The sequence below is a fragment of the Emys orbicularis genome, chromosome 17 (genome assembly GCF_028017835.1).
Source record: "Emys orbicularis isolate rEmyOrb1 chromosome 17, rEmyOrb1.hap1, whole genome shotgun sequence".
Classification (NCBI taxonomy): domain Eukaryota; kingdom Metazoa; phylum Chordata; order Testudines; family Emydidae; genus Emys; species Emys orbicularis.
This window is the reverse complement of record NC_088699.1, coordinates 19,213,233-19,236,941: the sequence shown is the minus strand read 5'-3', so window position 1 is coordinate 19,236,941 and position 23,709 is coordinate 19,213,233. Positions and strand designations below refer to the sequence as shown.

Sequence of the window (23,709 nt, the reverse complement as noted above, 5' to 3'; positions counted from 1 at the left end):
CAGTACTTTGTGCAATGTAAAAAGGGCTACGCAATTTTTTATCCCACTATAAACTGTTTCCTGTCCAAAAATCATCTTGCATTAAGGATTCTACCTGACCAAACAAATGACTTAGATGATGAAAAGGTTTTAAGAGTTAGTTTTTCTGTATTTTTTAATCTGTTTCTTTTGAATTGTAAAAGTTTCCAGTTACCATTCTGCTTAATGTAGCTAGACATTATTCATTTCACATTGCTCCTTCAACTAAAATATTTATTTCAATCAGTCCATGGAGTCAAATTTAAATGTCTTGTGTTCACAGGGAAAAGGGAACTCAATGGGCCCTACCTTAGATGGATTGGCAAACATAACTGTGCAAGGATGAATAGCAAAGTAAATAGCAGGTTGCTTGATGTGAAGCAGAAATAAGGTTCACGTTGAATTCTGACCATTATATATAGCACAGATTAGGGGTGTGTGAGACCAGAGCGCAATACAATGTGGAAAGGCAAACATGGATGTAGTCAGCAGCTCTGTGGCCTGTTTTAGTTGCAGGAACATTCCAATGACGTATCTACTATACTATACAGGTTTTACCCACTACAGCCACCAACAGTTGGCTAGAGCACAAGTGTGCATTTATTTTATAGATACACAGAGTTTAAGGCCCGAAGGGACCATTAGATCATCTAGACTGATCTGGCCCAGGCCATTAAATTTCACCCAGTTACCGCTATACTGAGCCCAATAATTTGGATTAGACAACAGCATTTCAGTCTTCAGGGGACTAAACTGCTGTGTGCCAGAGGCAGAGAACAGGGGAGAGATCAAGATGCCATCAATGCCTGAGGCCCCTGGGCTAAGAAGCCCAACAGAAGCTTTGATTTGCAGGGCAATTTTTAAGCATTGCTGGATCTTCCCGTGAATCCTAACGTAGACTTGCAAGATCTGGTTCAAGCTCAGTCCAGATTTCCTTTCATTGTATTTATCCTACCACCAGCCTGGCCATTGGTATAGATCACAACAGCAATGCCAAACCTGTTTGTAAAGCTTGAACTTTGTGTTCGGCCTCCTCCAGCTTCGAGGCTGTCGACATCTGTGTTTCTTGCAACTTTCTGAAAAAGAAAAAAGGAGAGATGAAAATGGACCTGGTGATCTTGTTTACCAACTTAATTGTATTTTGCAATTTTGAGAAAGACAGAGATTAACCAGCTCAACTTAATCAGGCAAATGACAACATCACGTATACTACAAGATACCACAATGGGAACCATAAGCCAATTTCTCACTGGAATGCTGTGCATATTTTGGAGTCCCGGTTATTAAAACTTTAACAGTGTAGCTACTTCAAAATGTAAGCTGTGAATAGAATACAAGAGTTGACTGCTATCTAAATGATATCTTTAGTGGAAGGTTTTCTGTAGCATAATTTGTTTTGGAAATGTCACAGACATTAAGAAAATTGTCACCACGCACCCGCTGTTGTACAAAGTTAGCATAAGAAGAATGATACATTTCCATTTTTTGGTCATAATGAAGGAATTTGTTGCTATAAATGATATCCTCAATAGATCTGACAGCTGTTTCATCATAATTGCAATGGATTCTAGATGCAATAACAGTATTAACCACCCTCTAAAAAAACTATGCACATTTCAAAACAAATATTACATTGTTATTTCCTATATAAAAGGATCAGACCTTTCAATATGCTCGCCTTTCTTATGTCCATAAGCAATGTTCCCTTGTTTGTGTCAGTTACAGCACACGCTTTCATGTCACTTGGCCATACAATCACCAGACTCTTTGCTAAAGGCCAGACTTATAAAGCCTATACTAGGCATAGAGTTGCTGTGACATCCTTCTGGAGACTTTTAGCTATTCTGCAGATTTTAAATAGTAATGATAGTGCATAAAGTGCCCAGCATCCTAAATGTCTCCCTGGGGAACATGTTTAAAAAAAAATCCTATTCAGACAAAATCAACCAAAACTTTCTAACTGTCACAGATCTTGAGTATTACTTTGTATGTTTACGTATTCTCTGATACAGTAATTTTGAACCAGACAATAAATTTTCTTTTCTATCAAACTTGTTAACAAGTATCTATGGCAAGAAACTATATAATTTTAGGTTGTGTTTTGTAGTCAAAAAGCACCTCTTTAACACATACCCTTTTCTGTAATTAACCTTCCACTGAACTGTGGTGTGTGTGTGTGTGTGTGTGTGTGTGTGTGTGTGTGTGTGTGTGTGTGTGTGTGTGTGTATGTGTGTATGTGTGTGAGTGAGTGAGTGAGTGAGTGTGAATTGGATTTGATAGAAACAAGAAACTTTGGTCCTATTATACAACAAAAAGTAACTATAAAATATTGATTTTTAAAAAGTATCTCCCAGTTCACATGTAGCTTCATCCCACTCATACCTTAATTTAAATGATCAATCCAACCACCCACACAAGCAGCCTAGGAAAATGGTCTGCCTTGAAGTATGTACTGAAGATTCGCAGATCCAGCCACAGTTGGACTAAGTGAGGGGTACCTAAGTTGAGGGTTCATCACTGAAAAACAACCTGTGAGCACCCCCTTCTATAATATACAGTCTAACTTCCCTGACAGGTGATCTCAATTATAGAAAAGGTTTTTAGTTAGATATTGCTAGCTTTTTAATAATTGGAAATGCTTCCAAGTTTGCTTTAAAAAAAATATCTATAATTAAGTGAGAAATTAATTACATATTATTTTGAGATATAGGAGCATGCAAACTCTCTTCAAAATTAAGTTCTGAGTGAGATACACAGAGCTCTGCCTCACTGCCAGATTCCTGTTACCATGCAAGTAGGTATCCATATTGCTGGGTACAATATTTCCTCTGAAAATGCTGTGTGTTGAACTGATGTACAATGGTACTGTGACACACAAGACTGACTGAATTACATTGTCAGCTAATGGAGAAAGATTAGCGTCACAAAGGACAATCCAACTAATGAAGAATAAAAGTAGGTTTGCACTCTTCTGAAAGTAACATCCCAAATACATCAGTGCAGTGAAGTAACAATCTGTCCTTGTTTCACTTATTCACTTGCACCATTGTCTTTCTGTGTAAAGTTGAGTATCAAATGATTCTGTGTCAAACAAATCACTAGAATGATTCAATGTATGAGCTGTCTCAATGAACTGAAGGAAGGACCCTAGTTGGGAAGATTAAGCAGAAAAATATGATTTCCTTCCCTCCATACAACACCTACACGCACAAACACTCACCTCTCCTTCTCTGCAAAGTCATTTTGTAATTTTTGTTCTTTTTCAAGAGCTATATTCTCTGCTTGGTTCTTCAGGGTCTGTTCATATTCTCTGATTTTCTCTTTAAGCGCTTTTATTGTAACCTCTACAGAAAAACAATAGGCAAAGAATGAGTTTACACAGCTCCATGTGGCTACAAGAATACAAGGCTTTCTTTACCCTGTAGGCTCAGTGTGTTTTAAACTTTAGCTCTTCAACTCTGACACAAAATCAATGGATACGAGTCCCTTCAGAGACCTTTTACTCCCTAAATGCTAAATTGAACTTTAAACGTTTAGGTTGAGAAGGATCAATGGATTTTGCTGGGAAGCAGAGCTACGGTTTCTATAACATGACTGAAAAAAATCAATTGTAAAATATAATATCACCTTATTAACTAGTCTCAAATTAGCTCTCTACTGAGTGGAGATAAATAAAGTTCCACTGTGGGTTTAAGTATGAATTTACACAAATAGTTCATTCATATTATTGTGCTCATGTAAAAAGAAGCAGTTTTAATATGGCTCTTGTACAGATTCAATCTTTCAGAAATTGAACACACACCAGCTTCAAAACTGATGAAAAATTTGGCAATTAGGATTTAACTGCTGTGTTAACACATAGATCAGATTTAATAGACAAACTGGAAACCTTCAGATTTTTGTTACAGTAACTGACATTGGCACGGAGACTCTCACTCCACCCATATCTAAGGGCAGAATTCTTTATGCCTTAAGGCTTACAATAGGAAAGCAAGACACGGACCAAGACAAGTGTGCTTTGCAACAAAAAGGGGGTCTGGAAAGAAATCATATTTAGAGAAGACTCGTAAGCTGGAGTTACTTTGATGCTGCCAGAGAGAGATGTAGCACTCCAAGAAGTTACATTATTTGGAATATTGGTGGAAGGAGAAAAATATTACCAGGTACAAAAAAACTGTCCATAAACAAGTTGGAAAGACAAATGCCACTATAAAAATTAAAGCCTACAGGTTGAAATTGATCTAACTTATACCATGTAAAATTAGGTCAATGGAATTTTGTTATTATAAAACCAGAATAAGTGAGATCAGAATCTTGGTGTAGGGAGCACAGAGGGAAAAGTCAGAGCCATTTTGACCAACTAATAGGGAAGAATTGAGCCGTAACATAGTGGTGTGCAACCAACCATTCCTCAGTTCCTTCTCTACCTCAGAGAATCGATTTTAAACTCCAAAGTAGAGGGGGTAAAGGAGGAGGGTAGTGGAGCACCCACAGGGACAACCATCTTGAAGAACCTCAGTTGCTGCACAAGGTGAGTAACCTTCTCTTCTTCGAGGAATGTCCCTGTGGGTGCTCCACTTTAGGTGACTGTTAAGCAGTGCCCCTCAGTGAAAGGGAGGGGCTTCGGAGTTGCTGTAGCAATGATGGATAGCACCATGAGTCCAAAGCGAGCATCCAGTGCTTATTGTTGTTCAATGGCATAGTGTTTTGTGAATGTAGGGGCTGATGCCCAAGTTGCTGCTTTACAAATGTGAATGATAGGTACATTATTGAGGAAGGCTACTGATTTTGAAAGTACTCTAGTCAAATGTGTACGGATGCCCGTTGGGACTGGTAGATGAAAGTTTTCATAACACAGACAGATTCTTCCTGATATCCATCTTGATAGTTTCTCACTTTGATTGTTACATTATTGAGACAAATAGTCTTGTAGATTTTCTGAATGGTTTTGTTGCATTAATGTAGAAAGCAAGAACTCTGCAAAAGTCTAGTGTGTGGAATGATTCTTCCCTTTCATCTGCATGCGGTTTTGGAAAAAATACAAGTAGATAAGTTGATTAAGGTGAAATGGGGGGGTGACTTCGGGTAAGAATGTGGGATGTGGTCTTAAGGCGACCTTGTCCTTAAAAAAAGTTGTGTATGGGGGCTGTGCCATTAACGCCCCTGGTTCTCCCACACGTTTGGCAGACGTAATGGTGATAAGGAAAGCCATCTTCATTGATAAATGTAGCAACGAATATGTCACCAGGGATTCAAATGGTTAACCCATGAGTGTGCGCGTAAGATGAGGTTGAGGTCACGCATTGGCGGGGGAGTTGTAACTGTGGGGTACGTGTTCTCAATACCCTTAAGAAAGCGTTTAGTCATCAAGTGGGCAAATATAGAGCTCCTCTCCACTTTGTCGTGTAAAGAGGTGATAACTGCTAAGTGTTCCTTGATGGAGCTTGTGGAAAGCCCCGATTTTTTAAGTTCGAGTATGTAGTCCAAGACCCTCGGTAGAGGGGAAGATGTTGGTAGGATGTTTTTATCCTGGCACCATTTCCACTTGTGGACATAAGTCCTTCTTGTAGTGGGATTGCAACTGTTGAGCAATACTCCTCTCAGCCATGAAGTAACCAAGCCTTGAGGTGGAGAACTGCGAGGTTGGGATGGCGGATGTGACCCGTGTCCTGAGTTAGAAGGTGAGGTACTAAGGGAGGGCTGAAGGTGGGCGTGTCGCCATTCGTAGAAGGTACGGGAACCATTTTTGTGAGGGCCATGTAGGCACTATTAGGATTGCCTTGGATTTGTCTCTCTTGATCTTGTGTACGACCCAATTTAAAAGTGGGGTCGGTGGGAATGCATACATCAGTGGTGCATCCCATTTGATAAGGAGAGTGTCCCCCAGAGAGCGGGGGTCCCAGTCCCGCATTGCAGCAATATTGCGGGCATTTGGGGTTCAGCGCTGTTGCAAATAGTCTATGGTAGGGAATCACCATAGGTTGAATATCGTATGTAGAATTCCGGGATCCATTTCCCATTTGGGAGTCTGTGCAAAGTCTCTGCTTAAGATGTCCACTGTTGTGTTTTGGCACCCTGGAAGGTAAGATGCTGATTTGTGGATGTTATTGTTGATGCACCAATTCCAGCCCTGTATTTCCCCTGTGCATAGGGATTGTGATCATGCACCCCCTTGTCTGTTTATGTAGAACATCATGCTACATTGTCCGTAAGGATCCTGAAGTTTTTGTTTTTGATAAGAGATAGAAAGTGGTTGCATGCATTGCGAACTGCCCTGAATTCTAACAGGTTTATATGTAGTATGGACTCTGATGGGACCATCGGCCCTGGACGGTATTGTTTAGTAAATGTGCTCCTCATCCTATCAGAGAGGCGTCCGTAGTGACTGTCATCGTTGGAGTTCTTGTTAGGAATGGGACTCTTGGGCAGACATTTGTTGGTTGTGTCCACCAGTCAAGCGTGTCCTTTACCTTGCCTGGCATCGTGAGATGTCTGTTTAGGCTGTGCCTGCATGGGATGTACACTGTTCAATGCCAGGATTGTAGACATCTCATGTGAAGCCTGGCGTGCTCAACAACAAATGCCGTTGCTGCCATGTGTCCCAGTTGATGGAGACATGTTCTGGCAGATATTTGTGGACTGTCCTTTACCGCTGAAATTAAATTGATGAGTGTGGTAAAGTGTTGTTGAGGTAGTGTTGCTGTTATGCAGTCGAGATGAGCTCCGAAAAATTCCAGTTTCTGGAGGGGAGTCAATGTGGACTCTTGTCTGTTTATCTGCAGACCTAAGTTTGTAAAGAGGGTTATCGTGCTCTGAGAGACACCTAATGCTTCGAGCTGGGGTAGTGCTCTTATGAGACAGTCATCCTCGTATGGAAATATCATGACTCTGTGACTGCAGAGTGTGCTGCCACTACTGCTAGTACTTTTGAGAACACCTTTGGAGTGGCTGAGAGACTGAAGGGTAATACCTTGTATTGGAAGTGTTGTTTCCCTAGGGTGAACCTCAGGAATTTCCTGTATGCGTGATGGATAGTAATGTGAAAATACGCATCCTGGGAGTCGAGGCTGAGAGCCAGTCCCCTTTCTCTAATACTGGAATTATAGTTGTTAATGTCACCATTTTGAAATGTCGAGTTCTTACAAATGTGTTTAGTTTTCTTAAGTCCAAAATGGGTTGCCACCCTCTGGTTTCTGTGTTAGAAAATAATGTGAAAAGAACCCTTTTACCTTGTGTTGTGCTGGTACTGGTTCTACTGGTCCTAGCTGCATGAGGTGGTTTATTTCTTATTACAACAGGTGCTCATGAGAGGGGTCCCTGAAGAGGGATGGGGAAGGGGAGCAGGTGGGTGGGAAGGAGATAACGGGGATGGAGTAACCATTTTGAATTATTTTCAGAACCCATTTGTCTATGGCAGTGGTTCCCAAACTTTAACTACCTGTGAACCCCTTTCACTAAAATGTCAAGTCTCGTGAACCCCCTCCTAAAAATGAATATTTCCAGGGATTTTCTCCTTTACTTGAGTATAAATTATAAATAAAAGCAGTGATTTTGGAAATATAAAATTTGTTTTATGACATGATTATTACACATTATTTATTATTATTTATCATTACAGTATTTTTATTACATTATGAAAACGGCAACACTTCCAAGATCTCACTTTCGTAGCTTGTATCACTTTGAATAAGCCTGTTATAAGACAAGGCTCCTATGTTTCATCAAGGAGTATGAGATGTGAAACAGCATGAAGGTATTTAAAAAGCCAACTCAAAGAGTTCCTCCTACACAAGCATTCAGGTCTTGAGGAGTCCAGGCAAACAACGCACGTTACAACAAAGCCTAAACTTATTCTTCATAATAATTTTAAAAACAATACTAGCTGCCTATTTAATTTTAAAAACAGCAAAAAATATCCACCTCCCTTTCCATTTCTTATAAGGAGTCTTGAAGTTTTAATCTCCTCAGTGTGATAGATATGCTTGCTTTGATCTGCTTAGCTCTTGGAAGTCCAGGGGCTCCGGGCTGCTGGCCCTGTGCTGCCTGGGGTCCTTAGGGACAGCTATGTCCGCCATTAGGGAATTTTTTCCTGAGCACCCCCTGTAACATTTCGCGAACCCCAGTTTGGGAACCACTGGTCTATGGTGATGGTCTTCTAGACCTGGTAGAATGGTAGCAGTTGATCTCCAAATGGGGAGATAAGTTCTGTTTCCAGCACTGGAGAGAGTGTTGGTCTCAAGTCCTCAACCACACCTTCAAAATAGCTGTCTCAAGCTGGATATTTGGGACGTCGAGGGTTGATTTTGCATCTGCCAATGCCTGGAATGTTTTTGTTTGCGGAATTGGTCATATTGTTCGTACGGTTGTGTTTAGGAGGATGAACGGAATCTCTATAATACCTGCCTTCCTTCTTTTTATTTGCAGGTGCAAAAAATACCCAGTGATTTTAGGGTGGCCCTGGAGTCCTTGAGGGAGTCTTGTCCGCAAATAGTTTCAAGCTTTCAAAGGGCAGGTCTTCCACTGTTGACCCCGGAGATGCACGGACTTCCCTGGGGAGCCATGATGCACGGTGCATGACCACTGATGTTGCAATGGATCTTCTGGCTGGGTCTGTTGAGTCAAGTGAAGCTGTAGCGCCGTGCTGGCAATGAGGTGGCCTTCAGCAATGTTGGCTTTACACTGTTCTTTTTTGTCATCTGGCAATTTTCTGGTAATATGGTAATGTTATGGTAATTTTCACTCCATGCATTTGAAGAAGTGGGTTTTTTACCCACGAAAGCTTATGCCTAAATAAATCTGTTAGTCTTTAAGGTGCCACTGGACTCCTCCTTGTTTTTGTGGATACAGACTAACATGGCTACCCCTCGGATATTAATGAACTCTAATCTATCTAACAAGAAAGAGAGGGTGCCGCTGATCGCTCCAACTCAGTCTAAAGGTGGTAGAGAAGGAACTGAAGGATGGTTGGCTGCGCACCGCTATGTAACCCCTCGGAATGGTGCAAGAAAGCAACTGTGTGTGCACGGCCCAATTGTTCACTGCTACCACAAATCTCCGATTACAAGCGCTGGGCATTAAGACACCTAAAGTGGAGCACCCACAGGGACACTCCTCAAAGAAAGAACTATAGATAGCTGGGTTGGTGATGACCAGGAGAACCTCATACTAAATTGCCTGTCGGCTGCGAAGGCTGTGGAGCTCACGAGACATCTAGACAGATGTATGTGCAGTGCTAGGTAGCAGCTAGTGGTCGTGGTCCATGTAGGTACCAGTGACACAAGGAAAGGCAGGCAAGAGATCCCAGAGGCCAAATTTAGGCTGCTAGGTAAGGGATTAAAGTCCAGGACCTCTGAAATGCTTTCAGTTCCATGTGCAGGGCCAGAAAGAGAGGCAGAACTGCAAGGTCTCAATGCATGGATGAGATGACTGTGTAGGGAGGAGGGTTGTAGGATTATTACAAGCTGGGGAACCTTTTGGGAAAGGAGGAACCTATATAGGAAGGACAGGCTCTACCTAAACCAAAATGGAACCATACTGCTGGAAGTTCCTTCCCCGGAGATTTTCAAAAGGAGACTGGATAGCCATCTGTCTTGGATAGTTTAGACACAACAAATCCTGCATCTTGGCAGGGGGTTAGACTGGATGACCCTTGCAATCCCTTCTAACCCTAAGGTTCTATGATTCTATGTAAAATTAAAAAGTTGTAGAGAATTTTTTTTAACTAAGGGCTGGGGGAAAGCTGACAGATGCAGAGACTCCCTTAGGGATGAATTTATTAATGGGGGAACTCTATATCCTAGTAAACAGGATACAAAAGAAGTTGGTAAAGTACACGTAGGAGCTAGTGAGGAAGAGTCGAACACAAAAAAAAGAGTCCCATTTAAATACAACACCTAAAGGCAAGCAACTGAATATTGACAAAATGTACAAGTGCTCTTATAAAAATGCTAGATGTCTAAATTTTAAGATGGGTGAACCAGAGTGCCTGGTATTAATTGAGGATAATGATATAATAGTCATAGCGGAAACTTGATGGCATGAGGATAATCAATGGGACACAGTACCGTAATACAATGGTACAAAATATATAGAAATAACAGAGTAGGTCATGCTGGTGGGAGAGTGGCACTATATGTGAAAGAAAGCATAAAGTCAAATAAAAGTAAAACCCTTAAATGAATCAAACTGTACCATAAAATCTTTATTGATAGAAATTCCATGCTTGAACAATAAGAGTATAGCAGCACCAACCACCTGACCAGAATGGTGACAGCAACTGTGAAATGCTCAGGGAGATTAGAGAGATTGAAAAAGCAGATGCAGCAATAATAATGGAGGATTTCAAGTATCCTCAAACTGACTGGGGTATGTGTCACCTCAGGAAGGGATGCAGAGAGAAAATTCTAGACACCACAGATGCTGGTGGAACCCACAAAGGGAGAGGTATTTCCTGATTTAGTCCTAAATGGATCACAGGATCCAGTCCAAGAGATGACCCGCTCCGTAACAGCAACCACAATATAATTAAATGTAACATCCTTGTAAGGGGCAAAATGCCAAAAGAAACCCATCACAGCAGCATTTCACTTCAAAAAGAGGAAGTACATAAAAATCAGGAAGCTAGTTAAACAGAAATTAAGGAATAGTCACAAGGTGAAATGCCTGCCAACTGCATGGAGACTGAAAACAGCAAAATAGAGGCTCAAACTAAATGCACATCTCAAACCAAACCAAACCAAACAAAAAAAAAAGCCCAAAAATATGCCACAATGACTAACCAGAATAAAAGAGGCAGTTAGAGGCAAAAAGACATCCTTTAAAAATTGGAAGTCTAATCCTAGTGGGAAATATAGAAAGAAGCAATCAAGTGTAAAAGTACAGGAAGGCAGGCCAAGAAAGAATCTGAAGACCAACTAAGCTAAGGACACAAAAACTAACAGCAAAAAATGTTTAAGTACATCAGAAACAGGAAGCCTAAACAGTCAGTGGTGCTACTGGATAACTGAGGTGCTAAAGGAGCAATCAAGGAAGACAAAGCCATTGTGGAGAAGCTAAATGAATTCTTTGCACCGGTCTTCACTGCAGAGGATGTGGGGGAGATCCCCACACCCGAGTCATTCTTTTTAGGTGACAAAGCTGAGGAACTGTCCCAGACAGAGGTGACAATAAAGGTGGTTTTGGAACAAACTGATAAATTAAACAGGATTAAGGCACCAGGACTAGACAGTATTCACCCAAGAATCCCGAATAAGCCTCTATACCAGATGACTGGAGGATAGCTAATGTAATGCCTATTTTTAAAAAAGGATCCAGAGGAGATCCTGCAGATTACAGGCTGTTAAGTACCAGGTAAATTGGTTGAAACTATAATAAAGAATAAATTTATCAGATACATAGATAAATATATGATATGTTGGGAAGAGTCAGCAAGCATGTGAACAAGGGTGATCCATTCGATATGGTGTTGTTGGACTTTCAGAAAGCCTTTGACAAGGTCCCACACCAAGGCTCTCAAGCAAAGTAGGCAGTCATGGGATAAGAGAAAAGATCCTCTAATGGATCAGTAACTGATTAAAAGATAGGAAAGAAAGGGGGGTAGGAATAAATTGTCAGTTTTCACAATAGAGAGAGTTCCCCAAGTATCTGTATTGGGACCTGTGCTGATCAACATATTCATAAATGAACTTTAAAAGGGGGTGAACAGTGACGTGACAAAATTGGCAGACAATACAAAATTACTCAAATTAGTTAAGTACTAAGCTGATTGCGAAGAGTTACAAATGGATCTCACTAAACTAAGGGACTGGATGACAAAATGGCAGATGAAATTCAAAGTTGATAAATGCAAGTAATGCATATTGGAAAACATAATCCCAACTATACATACAAAATAATGGGGTCTAAATTAGCTGTTACCATTTAAGAAAGATCTTGGAGTCATTGTGGATAGTTCTCTGAAAACATCCACTCAATGTGCAGCAGCAGTCAAAAAAGTTAACAGAATATTAGAAACCATTAAGAAAGGGATAAATAAGACGACAGAATGCCACTATATAAGTCCAACAATACTGTGTGCAGTTCTGGTCACCCCATCTCAAAAACAGATCATAGAAGATTATGGTTAGAAGAGACCTCAGGAGGTCATCTAGTCCAACCCCCTGCTCAAAGCAGGACCAACCCCAACTAAAATCATCCCAGCCAGGACTTTGTCAAGCTGGGAAAGACCTCTAAGGATGGAGATTCCACCACCTCCCTAGGTAACCCATATTAGAGTTGGACTAAAGGGGGACATGAGAGAGGTCTATAAAATCATGAATGGTATGGAGAAAGTGAATAGGGAAGTGTTATTTACTCCTTCACATAACACAAGAACTAGAGGTCACTAGATGAAATTAATAGGCAGCAGGTTTAAAACAAAGAAAAGGCAATATTATTTCATACAATGCACAATTAACCTGTGGAACTCATTGCCATGGGATACTGTGAAGGCCAAAAGTATAAATGGCTTCAAAAAAGATCCATCAATGGCTATTATAGCCAAGAAGGTCAGGGATGCAATCCCATGCTCCAGGTATCCCTAAACCTCCAACGGACAGAAACCTTCAGGCACAGATCATGGTCAGAGACAGGATACTGGGCTAGATGGACCATTGGTCTGACCCAGTATGGCCATTCTTATGTTTTTAACTTCATTTAAGACCATGTACAACCCATCTATGGAAAGAAATCAAACCACCCTCAACTACTAACAGGACTCTGCAGGTCATTCCTATCACCTTCAGACCATTTCTATTTAAAGTATGGCACAGAACTGCAATTCCAGAGTGAAACACTGATCAAAGAAGATTTGGTACACGAATGAAATAAATACATATAGCATAAAAAAGCCATTCATAATAAATGCAAATTTTGTAGTTGCATTAAAGGGCCCAGTCCTGCAAGGTGCCCACTTCCCTCAGTTCCCATTGGTTTCAAGATCACAAGCTCTTCATGACATGTCCTTCTACATGTTTGCATGACATTTAGCATAATGGGCCTTGATCCTGACTGAAGTATTTAAGTGTTGCTCCTGTCAAAACAAATAATTAAATAAATAAAAAGCAAACAACTGGAGTTGAAGGTCCTTTACTCTTTCCAAGATCAGGCCACAAGCTCCTACACGAAGGTGGTCGAAGTGCATGACCAACAGAGTGCCACCAAGTGAACTGTGGTCATGTCTCTACTTTTATCAAATTAGCGCAACTGCCAAGTGTAGAGCTCCCAGTATGCAATGTTACATCTGTTGCAGTCCAGTCTGAAGACCTGCATGATGAGGGACCTGCAATCTCAATGGGCCACTCCCTTCATATTAAAGAGAGAGGTGGCTATAACATGTGCCTTTTGCTGCAATTTAGATGCAGCAAACTATGCCCCAGTAAACTGTCAATGAGACCTCTAGCTGGGCAATATCTATTCTCCTATGTGGTAGAACAATTTGCTGCTAGTGTAACTCAGAATTGGATATTTACAAGGAAACCACAAGTTGTGTGTAAAAGGAAATAGGTTTAGAGTGAGCATATTTTGTTTCCTGGTGCAGGAAGCATGTTTTTCTGAAAGGCAAGAAAGCTTGGGTATTTTCAGAGACAGCAGGTTTTTGCACCTTAGATAATGGTCTTTTCATGTACCATGGTCACCTTAAAAAACTTGCCAACTGCCTTAAAAACTGAAACATTACCTCAGTATTTGCACTATTACCTGGGCATTCCCTACAGTAATTATACAGAATGCTGCAAGTACTGAGATAACTTTACTAATTTATCTGAGGAAAAATTGAGCAGAGAAGATATACTTTTTTAAAAAACAAAATAAAGTTATTAACAAATAGTGGATTAAAAAAATACTTGTTTGGCCTTAGACCAGTCTTACTATAATCTCAGTATTTAATGACTGCTATATAACTCCAGTATGCTAGCTGGATCACTAATAGGTAGTGCTGAAGGCAACAACAGAATGCTTAAAAGAAGAATGCCCAGCTATTACATGATACTGTAGGAAAAGTTCTAAAGGAAATCCTATTGGTCCCGTCAAAGTAAAATAGTCATATGCAGACATGTAAATTTCAAAGTGGCTATAAGCATGCAATAGTCTTTCTTTATTAAATACCAATATATCTGCACACTAATTTTATGAAATACAATTAGGGCTAATCCTAACATTCTTCAAACTGCTTCAAACTATTAGAATTACAATCTGAGAGAAAGAGTGCAATTTTTCCCACCTACCTTGATTTTTCACTTCAGCAAATTCCTTGTTGTATTCCTCTAAAGTTTCCCTAAGTTTCTGGTTCTCTGTTTCAATATCATGCATTCGCTGGACTTTCAGCTGAAGCTGCTGTCCTAGATCCAGAGCTGGAACTGGATCTAAATAATAAAAAGACAACAGCAACACCGCTGCAGCTTTAGTAGCTCAGAATCTTGAAATTCTTTGTGGAAGAATTCTCCTTCTTCCTTAGTTAAAATGACATTCAAATGGTCATATGCAGTGGTGTTGTAGTAAGGTCTAGGTCTGATTTACTTTCCTCTACTTCCCCGTGTGTTTTTTGAAAATTATATACAATTCTTTATATTTAGGATCTCCATTATTTTCTAAATGATGAACAGTATCTTTTTAAAGTGACAAAGTATTTTGACAGCATCTTTAAAATGACACAGACTAACGAGGCATGAAATTCTCGAGATCACGAAAGAGACATTAATGTACAAGATGTTTTGTTGTTCTTTTGTTGAGTAAAAGCAACAAAAAATATATTAAATACTGATTAATGGAGTCCTTTAAATACCCCCCCCTTTCAAAGAACCATACTTTTGAATAAGCTTGTACCTTACCATAAGGCCCTCAGCCATAAAGCACAAACAAGTACAGCTGTAGGGATCCGTGAAAGATCTGTTATTTGATATCAGAAACTCTTGTGTGAATATGATTACAAACCTTTGGCTCATTTCCTATCAGTGACATTTACTAGTAAACAACTGATGCGAATGCTAATAAAAATTAATTCTGCTAATCGGAAATTTTATGGTATTTACTCTCTATTTTTCTTACACAAATTAAATACAAATTTGAAACACTTTATGTTCTCCTACTGTCAATTTTATCATTTTCTATTCTGCTAAAAATACTGTTACAATACACCTGCCATGTATGGATAGAGAATTTATTCTGGGATCTCAGCTTCCCAGTCAGTGTAGGAAAATGTTGGAGTCCAATGGGCTTATAAAAAATTATTGAATGCATTTCTATTATGGGCGCCAGCATCACTTGTGAAATGGCTGCAAAGATTTAGTCTCCTGTTGAGGAATGCTAAACACTAAACTCAGTGGATCAACAACAGTATATATTAGGGAGTTCACTTAATTTTCAAACACCGTAGTCATTAATTTTTCAGACCACCCTCAGTCTCTGGAAACATAATAAGTCTATTGTACCTCTGTTAACACATTAAGCATGAGCTTGTGCGTTTTTCAATATGCCAGCGTTGTTTCACAGTTTATAAAAGAACAGTGCTGGGTTATGTTGAACTCAGAGACATCATAAGTAGCAGTATACTGCATTTTGTTATTTAGTTCAACAGCTTATGACATTACCTTCTTCATAATATAAAATCTAGGCTGCTTGTCATCTGTTCTCTGTACATACATACATAGTTTATGACTACATAGATTTTTCATTTATGTTTTTAGGCCAAATACTTTTCATTATTATTATCTCTATTAAAATATTTATAATAAATCAAATTTAAAATGTTATTGTGGCAGGTGCAGGGGGCCTGGGTAAGGAATTATACATAAAGTTGAAGTTATAGCAGCACTGAGAAGTCCCTACAATATTTATACACATTCCAATTAGGGTGCGGGCTGTCATAACATGAGCCTTCTCCCATGCAGCCAAAACAACCATTACCTAGAATGACCATTTTGTCACATTTCTTCAGTCCAGTGTTTCTCCAGCAGAGCCTGTCCAGCATTTTGGACTACTGATCATAAAGAAAGACTGGATGGTGTCCGTCTATTTGATTTAGGGCTATAATACAAACTTTAAAAAAATATATCAAATGAGGACCTAAAACTTTATCCATGATATTTCTATAAAATATTAACAACGTTTGTGCTAGCAGGCTTAAAATACCATAGCCAATACAAACTGTATTTATAAGAACCAGTGTTTGTACACTGCCTTCTATCCCCGTGATTTTTAAAAACTTTTTTTTTAGTACATTCATTTTAAAAAGCCAGGATACCCAAAAGACTAACAGATTTATTTGGGCATAACCTTTCGTTTTCACTCCATGCATCTGAAGAAGTGGGTTTTTTTACCCACGAAAGCTTATGCCCAAATAAATCTGTTAGTCTTTAAGGTGCCATCGGACTCCTCGTTGTTTTTGTGGACAGACTAACACGGCTACCCCTCTAATACTTGGCACCATACAAGACACTGTGTCTGCTCCAAATAAACAATGCTTTTCTAGACTGAAATTAGGAAGGAATTCAAAGACATATAAAAATAACATGTGCATTATAAAGTGAATAATGACTAAACCTTTAGTCAAATTTTCAATCCCTGTAAAGCATTATACTGTAAATAAAAATTCATGCAACCTCATAATTATTCATCAGGACATGTATATTTAATTTAGCTCTATTAAAGGTTAATGCTAAAGTAGCAAACAGTCACAGAATGACCAAAATGTAAAAACAGTCTCCCATGCATTACATTTCAAACTTTACTATACTTTAGTTGACCAGCTAAAAGCTTGCAGCCTTTGAATATTGTTTTGGGATTTGTAAACGGCATTGCCGAAGTACCTCTCAGGCTTAATTTATAAACAAAACTAATTACTGCATGACAACATAATGACTATGACTTGCTTTGGCTAGAGAGTGAAACAATTAATTTATGTATGTCAAACCCCAAAGTGCATTTTAAACTTTAGAAATCACAGCTTTTTGGTCTTCTTAATTATCTCCAGCACCGTTTAAACTTCACACAAGTATGACTGTGTTCACTGTAAGCACCGCAATCTGAGGTCTTTGATGTGCTATTTTCCTTCCTGATTGGTGTGGGGTTTTTGGGGGAAAAAATACACAACCAGAACTTGCACATATAAAAGCCTGTCTTTTTATGTTACGCAGATTTCATATAGTTTAATGGGAGGTCATTGACATTTGAAGGAACTGAAATGAAATGGTGATAGTGTACAGAAAGCAGCAAAGACAAGCTTCCAAATAATGGAGTGCTTTTTCTCTAAACCCCAGTACAGCAAAACCTTGCTAATTAACACTAGTAACTGGAAGACTCACTATAAATGACGGTTTTGCAAGCTAGAGAATAAGACCCAAATCAAGAGTCTGGTGTCCTGACTGGACACAGGGCTGACAAGAAGGCAGGGGAAAGAGAGGAAACGCTTAAATCGCTAGTATACAAAAATGCCTACAAATCATTACCACCTGGCATTAGTTAGGTGAGAGGTGAGTTGAGATACCTGCTTTTATGCTAAACCTTTCATTTTATTATGACCTCATCTTCCAACTCCCCATGTCCGTTTTTTCCTGTCTAATCCACCTGTTGCATCCTAACACAGAAAATCATCTTTATTTCTATTTGCATAGTGCCTAGCACAATGGGGCCCTGATCCTTGACTGAGCGTCAGACATAGTACCATAATAGAAATATTAAATAATAGTCAAAACTATTCTTCTATGCCACTCAAGCCCTGAGGATGGATTAGTGTCCACGGAGCTCACCCTTCCCCTAACCTTTCCATGTGCTGCCCTCGCAGTGCTGCTTCACAAGGAGCTCACTCTGAGCAGGTCTCCCCAGCCACCCACGTGGCAGACCTGTGTGAATGCACAGGTGTGCAGCATCATATCAAATCCACTACAAATGAGGCTCTGGTCAAGAAGGGGGGGGCTGGATATGCCTCTGAATGAAGAAAGACATGCAAAAAGCAACTGTGTTAACTTTGGACAAATGCAGTGTCGTTTTCCTGGCAGATAATACTTCACAATGTACTAGTTAATGCACACTAGTGTATTTTGTTTAAAAAAAAAAAAAAAAGTCAAATTAATATAAGGCCTCACAACCGGAACTGGTGTTAAACCACTTCTGAGAGGGGAAAGAACACCAATTGTTTGGTGGAGTTTATAAATGTGTGGACGAGCCAGGTTCTACTGTGCATATTTTAAGAGCAGGGTTTTAAAGTAAAAGAAAGGTGGATCTCAATAAAACAATGCACTGCGTTACCAGCCTGAAGTTACATTTCAGCAACTGCTATAACTTTTTAAAGCTTAGACCAAATGTAAACTCTGCCATAGTATCACAAAGTAAAACTGGACTATCACTGAACAAATGAATTTTCAAACAGTTTTCTTCAAAAACAATTCTCCATGCATTGTACAAGCTGGAAAAAGACACAGATCTTAATAATTCAATATAACTGTTTACACAAAGAGCACTGTGGGTAATGTTGCCCTCCCCTGTCATTAGGCAGAAGATGAATGCACCCCCTTGTGAGTGCTGTTCATGCAATGACATCACGCTCCTGCATGCGTTACTTTTCGCCAGGGCACTCTAGGCTAATGTAATCATACGATTACATAATTAACCCAGCTGTCTCATTAAGAAAATCAACTGGAATTCAGGGCATAATTAGTCATACAGCAATTAGCATGCTGATGAGCAACTGATGAAAAGCTGTCTAGATATTGAATATGCTGGGACCACCTTATTTATTTAAAAAGGAAAAGAAAAAAGCACCTCAGCAGAAAAAAAGTAAGATCAATTTTAAAGAAGTTAATCTTTAAAAATATTTCTCTGCTAGTACTTGTTTGAAAAGATAGAGAAGTGAAAAAATAGTGAATAGTGAAATTTTTTCTAAATCCTGCAAACAGACTTCAGAAGCAAAAATCAGTTGTGCCCTATTTTATGTAGCTCTTCCCTATTTAAAAATAATTCTTCAATCTGCAAACTAATACAAGACACAGAGACTAATACAAAGCCAGACAGGAAAGGGAAATCCTATCAACTAAGATGGAAAAACTGTCACTGTTTAAATTTACAATTCACACAGTATTGGCCAACCCTTAACTATCCCTGACACTATTAAAAAAAAAAATTGAAGACATTTGCATGGCTTGAGGTTTCTTTATAGAAACTGCTTTACGGAGCCTTGAGATTGTACCTGAAATGTGAGAAGTGATGGTTACTTGACTGCTCAGCAAACATAACATTGTCCTAGCCATTTCTGGTATACAGCCGCATTGTTTCTTATATTTAAAACATTCTGTAGGTGGCTAATTGGTATTATGGAAAATGGGAACTCCTAACCACAGAAGGCATGAGTTACAAAGTGCTCCCTAGACTCAACCATAGGGACTGATTCCTGTTTTGCCAACGAGAGAGAATTGGAATGTATGGAATGGAGTATGTTCGACAGGATCAGGACAATGTTCTCTGTGAATTTTAAGTCTCCACACAAAGCTTTTACATCAGCATGACTGGGGACTTAAAATTTCTGCAAGAGTAACATGTGCTAAAACACAGGTCACTATAAATTTCAGATGTGTCTATATATGTTGTAGGATTTAATTTCGTGCCACAGTGGTAGTATTAAAATATTCACACTTGCACCGTTTCTAATAGTAACTAGTAATGTAATACCGGTCTTGAAATGTACAGGAGAAATGAGTGGATTACCTATATGTTGCTAGGACAGGAAAGATGCAAATCATAAACCTTTAAAAATAATCATAAGCCTCTGATTTCAGAGTTTACTGGTGCACTTGTTCAGTGACATACAGGAAAAAGTGTACACAACTCCATACTTAAGAACAGAAAATCAGGTTTCCCATTTTATTTGGTTTAGTAATGAAAATCTGAATAACCTTATAAAAACTTGTTCACCTGATATTTTAGATATGGAGCTTTTGAGCTTTTGAGTCTGGTCTCTCAGCCCCCTGCTTCCTCCTCATTACAGGCCTATAACATTGACAACAGTAAGACAGCAAGTTATGAAACTCTGCCAGAACTAGTGGCAATTAATATTTTATATAATTGGCAATGTGTTTCCTAAGGTTTGGATCTAAAAATAATTCATCCAATGCACTGTAATTCTTTCAAAGAGACTATTTGTGTTGCCTAAACTATGTCTTAAGTGATGCTTTTTTAGCAATTGTTCTCAAGAAACTCCCACACAAAATGACAAAGCAGTGAAAGAAAACTCCTTAATGTGAGTTTTTTAAAATGTACAATTACAATTAAACGAACAAAAAACCACCACAAAGCCAGTGCACAAGTTCTGCTGTGCCACACTGTCATTACCACAAAGCAAAATGAGTTTTTAAATATATCATCCCCCCCCCCCGCCTCATCTTTGCAATAAACATTTGTGGTGGAGGTATTCCTTAGGAATATTGTCTCTGGGTTAGTAAAATGGCAAGGCAATGAGTTGTACAAAGTCTTGATGGAGTAAATGCAAATGATTTCTTGGGAGATCACACGTGAAAATAATCTGAAAACATGTTTTAGAAAAATAATAATTACATTGTAGCTTTTGAATATTCAAATACCTCACAGCATACTTAATTAATTCATTAATTATTCCCCCCAAAATTCAGGGGTAAATTGAAATAGCCTAGAGAGACTGAGGCAAAGATTTCATGCAATAAACTGCAGCTCTCCTCCTCTTCCCCTATGACTCCACTAGCCTAAGGGACAGAAGAGTTATAGCCCTAATTCCATTTTGAAACAAAGCCCATCATCTCCGCACCCCTGCCTCCCCCCCGTTTTATATAGAACATAAAAAGGTTGTGCTTTAAAACCAGGAATTACACATATCATCTGTTTTTTCCACTGGGCTGAATTATCCCTTATTTTTCCACTTTTACAAAGCGGAGCATTCCCTCCTGACCCCCAAACACACACCACCCATTTAGATTTAAAACAATAGGACACTGCATTAAAAAAAAAAAAATACAGCAGGGAATTTAAGGTGGCCACAAAGAGTGAAGGGAATGTTAGTCTTCATTATCAAAAAATAGTACAAGCCTAAATTCTGCAGGCCTCAGAAAGCTTTAAAGCAGTGATACTCAGACCTCAATGGTTCAAGCGCCAAATTAGCAATCAACATTACCTGAAAGAGCCACAGTAGAGTGAATTCATAGTTTCATTTACTGTTATATATATAATTCTCACAGCAAAATGACTGACCAAGTATTCTACAATTGGTTAACAACATAGTAAAATATCCTGGTTAATAATTAAATCACATGGTGTTTTAATTTCATGTGCTGCAAAGGGCCCTCCGAGCCACTTGCTGCTCCTGAGCCTCAATCGGAGTATCACGGCTTTAAAGGCAATAGACCCAACATGATACTGCTGCTTGGAGACAGGGTCACAGATATAGGATGTGGCACACTGGGAGACCGTTTCTCATGGAGCATCATAGTGCACTGCTCTGTAGCAGCACTCTCCACAGCTTGCAGGAGGAGTGAAGTGTTGTGTGATGGGATGTGGCCAGTTGAACCATAATTGTGTGTATCCTTTAGCCATAAGTTGGTTCCTAGATACCATGGCTATTGTTTAAAATCTACCTTATCTACCAAACCTAGAATGGCAAGAGCTTCTACTGCAGCACTGGCTGCAAAGATGCTCCAGGCCTGCCCTGAGTAGAGAAGAAACATTTCTTTTTTTGCACTAATGTCTATACAGGTCCAACACAGAGGTTCAGTTAGCTGGATGCATGATTTACCCCTTAAGTTACATTCGTGTCCTTTTCTTTCAAAGAAGCTACAAAAATAAACCTTCCCACAATTTTTAAACATAAAAGTCAGATCTCCACAATTATAAATGAAATAATATTTCACAAACTTTATGAAAATACAATACGGCTACTGAAAAAGAACTTAATTCACAGGAGGAACAACCACAGTTCAGAATGCTCCAGTTCAATTTCTAATATTCCAGTAGGTTTGCCAACTTTCTACTCGCACAAGACCGAACACCCTTGCCCCGCCCCCTGCCCATCCCTCCTCCTAGGCCCCGCTCCTGCCCCTTCTCTGAGGACCTACCCTCCACTCACTCCATCCCCCTCCCCCCCATTGCTCCCTCTCCCAACCCTCACCCACTTGCTCATTTTCACCAGGCTGGGGCAGGGGGTTGGGGTGCGGGCTCGGGGATGGGGCCAGGGATGAGGGGGTTTGGGGTGCAGGAGGCTCCAGGCTGGGAGGGGTGGAGTCAAGGGGTTTGGAGTATGGGAGGGGGCTCCGGGATGAGGCGGGGGTGTTGGGGGTGCAGGTTCCAGGGTGGGCCCTGAAATGAAGGGTTCAGGGTGTGAGAGGGGGCTCCAGGCTGGAGTGCGGGGGGGGATAAGTGCTCCGGCTGGGGGTGCAGACTCTGGGGGGGCTGGGGATGAGAAGTTTGGGGTGCAGGAGGGGGATCAGGGCTGTGGCAGGCAGTTGTGGTATGGGAGGGGGGGATGAGGGAGGCAGGCTCCAGGTGGCGCTTATCTCAGGTGTCTCCCGGAAGCAGCGGCATGTCCCCCCTCCGGCTCCTACACGGAGGCGTGGCCAGGCAGCTCTGCGCACTGCCCTCTCCGCAGGCGCCGCCCCTGCAGCTCCCATTGGCCACGGTTCCCGGCCAATGGGAGCTGCAGAGCTGGCGCTTGGGGCGGGTGCAGCGTGCGGAGCCCCTAGCTGCCCCTATACGTAGGAGCTGAAGGGGGGACATGCCGCTGTTTCTGTGAGCTGCGCGGAGCCACAGCAGGCAGGGAGCCTGCCTTAGTCCTGCTGTGACGACAAGTGGACTTTTAACGGCCTAGTCAGCATTGCTGACCGGAGCCGTCAGGGTCCATTTTTGACTGGGCGTTCCGGTCGAAAAGCAGACACCTGGCAACCCTATATTCCAGTAACATCTGAGGAAGTCTGAATTTACTACTTACAGCCTAAGATCAATGCAATGCAAAGTTACAGAAAAGCACTCAAACTCTAAAACTTTAATTTCTCCTATTCTGCAACTGTAAAAAAAAAATTTGCAGTTCATTTACCCTCAACCTTTCTTCTCCTGAAAAGCATTCAGAATGTATTTTGTTAAAGAGCGGGCCTTATTTTACTTCAGTCTCACACTGGAGGGAAGAGGGTGCACTATCCTCATCTGCCCTTTCACGAGTAGAATCAAGAATCCTACATCTTGCACTCTGAACACAGAGGAAAACAAAGGAGTCATAGCATTGCCTGCAGCAACGGACATCCTGATAGGGGTAGCAGCAGGGGCGGGGGCAAGCGGGGGAGAGGAAACTGCTGTGGCAACAGTCCCCGGAGCAGCATCTTTCAAAGGGTGCTGCAGTTTTTACTCCCACATGAACCTTCGCACTGCCCCCAGGAATATTCTCTCTTCCCCTAAGGCACAATCTTCAAGCCATTGCCAACATCTACATGCACCTTCCCTCTAAACCTCCACCATACCTAGTGTGTCAGTTCCTGATAAGTATGCAATAGAGTTCTTAAAGTGCATGCTTTAGGGATATTTTCCCTATATTATTTCAGTTTTTAGAAAGGTACTTATCCAATTATTAATTCAATAGGAAAAAAGAGAAAATATGTGAACTGATCTTAAAGTCAGCAAAAAGATGGCCCAAGTCCAAGCCATATATTCAGGTAA

The 23,709-nt window shown here is 40.3% G+C and overlaps 1 protein-coding gene across 1 annotated transcript in view; it reads right to left on the bottom strand.

The window, feature by feature from the left end:
* Positions 1-23,709, bottom strand: part of CUX1 (cut like homeobox 1) — a 321,902-nt gene that overhangs the window by 121,556 nt on the left and 176,637 nt on the right. The window contains exons 5-7 of the mRNA XM_065418515.1: positions 14,280-14,417; positions 3,239-3,362; positions 1,018-1,094 (exon numbers count right to left, since the gene is read on the bottom strand). Coding sequence (XP_065274587.1) covers positions 1,018-1,094; positions 3,239-3,362; positions 14,280-14,417 — 339 coding nt within the window. The remainder of the gene's footprint in view (positions 1-1,017; positions 1,095-3,238; positions 3,363-14,279; positions 14,418-23,709) is intronic.